A 1,066-nucleotide genomic window follows, 5' to 3' on the forward strand; every position below is an offset into this window, starting at 1 on the left:
GCTTTGGTTTTTGCACAGGCTCCAGGCTGGTGTTTTTGAAGGCTTCTCCCTGGGTTTGGGAGAGGGAAGGATTAATCATACAGCAGACTGGTCAGTTCTGTGGGATTGGTGCAGGAGGAAGGAAGTAATCCATACTTTTCTCTCTGAAACCCTGACTGGGATTCTCTCCCCTCCTCCCACCGTCCTGGCTGTCAGTGGTAACAGCTCACTGGGTGGACTGGACTTCTGCTGTTTAATTCTCCTTAAATAAGAAGGTGATAATTAACACAAAACTTTTGGACATGTAATGGACCAAGAGCTGAGCTGATTCCTGCAGCTTGATGCTTAAACCTTCTGTGTGGTTTAAGCAAAAACTCTTATTTCCTGGTTTTTTTATTCCAAGTTGCAGCTCTAGAACTGAGGAATTAATAGCAAATCTTTTTTTTTTTTCTTTTGGTTAAAATGTCACGAATGTTCTTCTTGTTAGGGATGTTGAAACACATTTTTGTAACTTTAACAGCTAATCCATAGCTAAAGAATCTAAGGTGTTCGAATACCAACCGCAGCCTTTGCTGAGTGTTTGAACACTGTTTCCTTAGCTCGTGGCACACAGACACTCACCCTGAGCTGTTCTCCCTCACAGGACACCATGGTGTGCATTCCCTGCATTGTCATCCCCGTCCTCCTCTGGGTCTACAAGAAGTTCCTGGAGCCTTATCTCTACCCTATCATTGCTCCTCTGCTCAAGCGTGTGTGGCCCAAGAAGGCTCTGCAAGAGACAACAGACATGAAACAAGGTCAGGGAGGCACCACTGGGGATCCAAAGGCACCTTCAGCCCTGAAGAGGAGCCAGGAGGATGACTCTGGGAGCCACAAAGTAAGATTCCTTCCCTTGTCTGAACAGGGGAGGTCTGGGTGGGGCACCCAGGAGTGGGTCAGGGTGGGCACCACAGAACAGTGAGATCAGGTGTTTTTACAGACCTTTTTGTGGCTGTTTTCTTGTGAACAGGAGTTGCCACTACTGAGGCAGCTAGAAATAGTTGTTTCAAGGCTGCTTCTGGTCCTGTGAGGACAGGAATTGCTCCTG

At 47.2% G+C, this 1,066-nt stretch overlaps 1 protein-coding gene across 1 annotated transcript; it reads left to right on the forward strand.

The window, feature by feature from the left end:
• Positions 1–628: 628 nt before the first annotated feature.
• LOC103805114 (chromosome unknown open reading frame, human C18orf32) lies at positions 629–856 on the forward strand (the record flags this gene model as incomplete). Its single annotated transcript, XM_009077748.1, has 1 exon — positions 629–856. A coding segment is annotated over exon 1 (228 nt), but the record flags the coding sequence as incomplete, so codon positions are not given.
• Between the last annotated feature and the right edge of the window lie 210 nt (positions 857–1,066).

This window comes from Acanthisitta chloris, unplaced genomic scaffold, assembly GCF_000695815.1.
Source record: "Acanthisitta chloris isolate BGI_N310 unplaced genomic scaffold, ASM69581v1 scaffold44466, whole genome shotgun sequence".
NCBI classification, from domain to species: Eukaryota; Metazoa; Chordata; class Aves; order Passeriformes; family Acanthisittidae; genus Acanthisitta; species Acanthisitta chloris.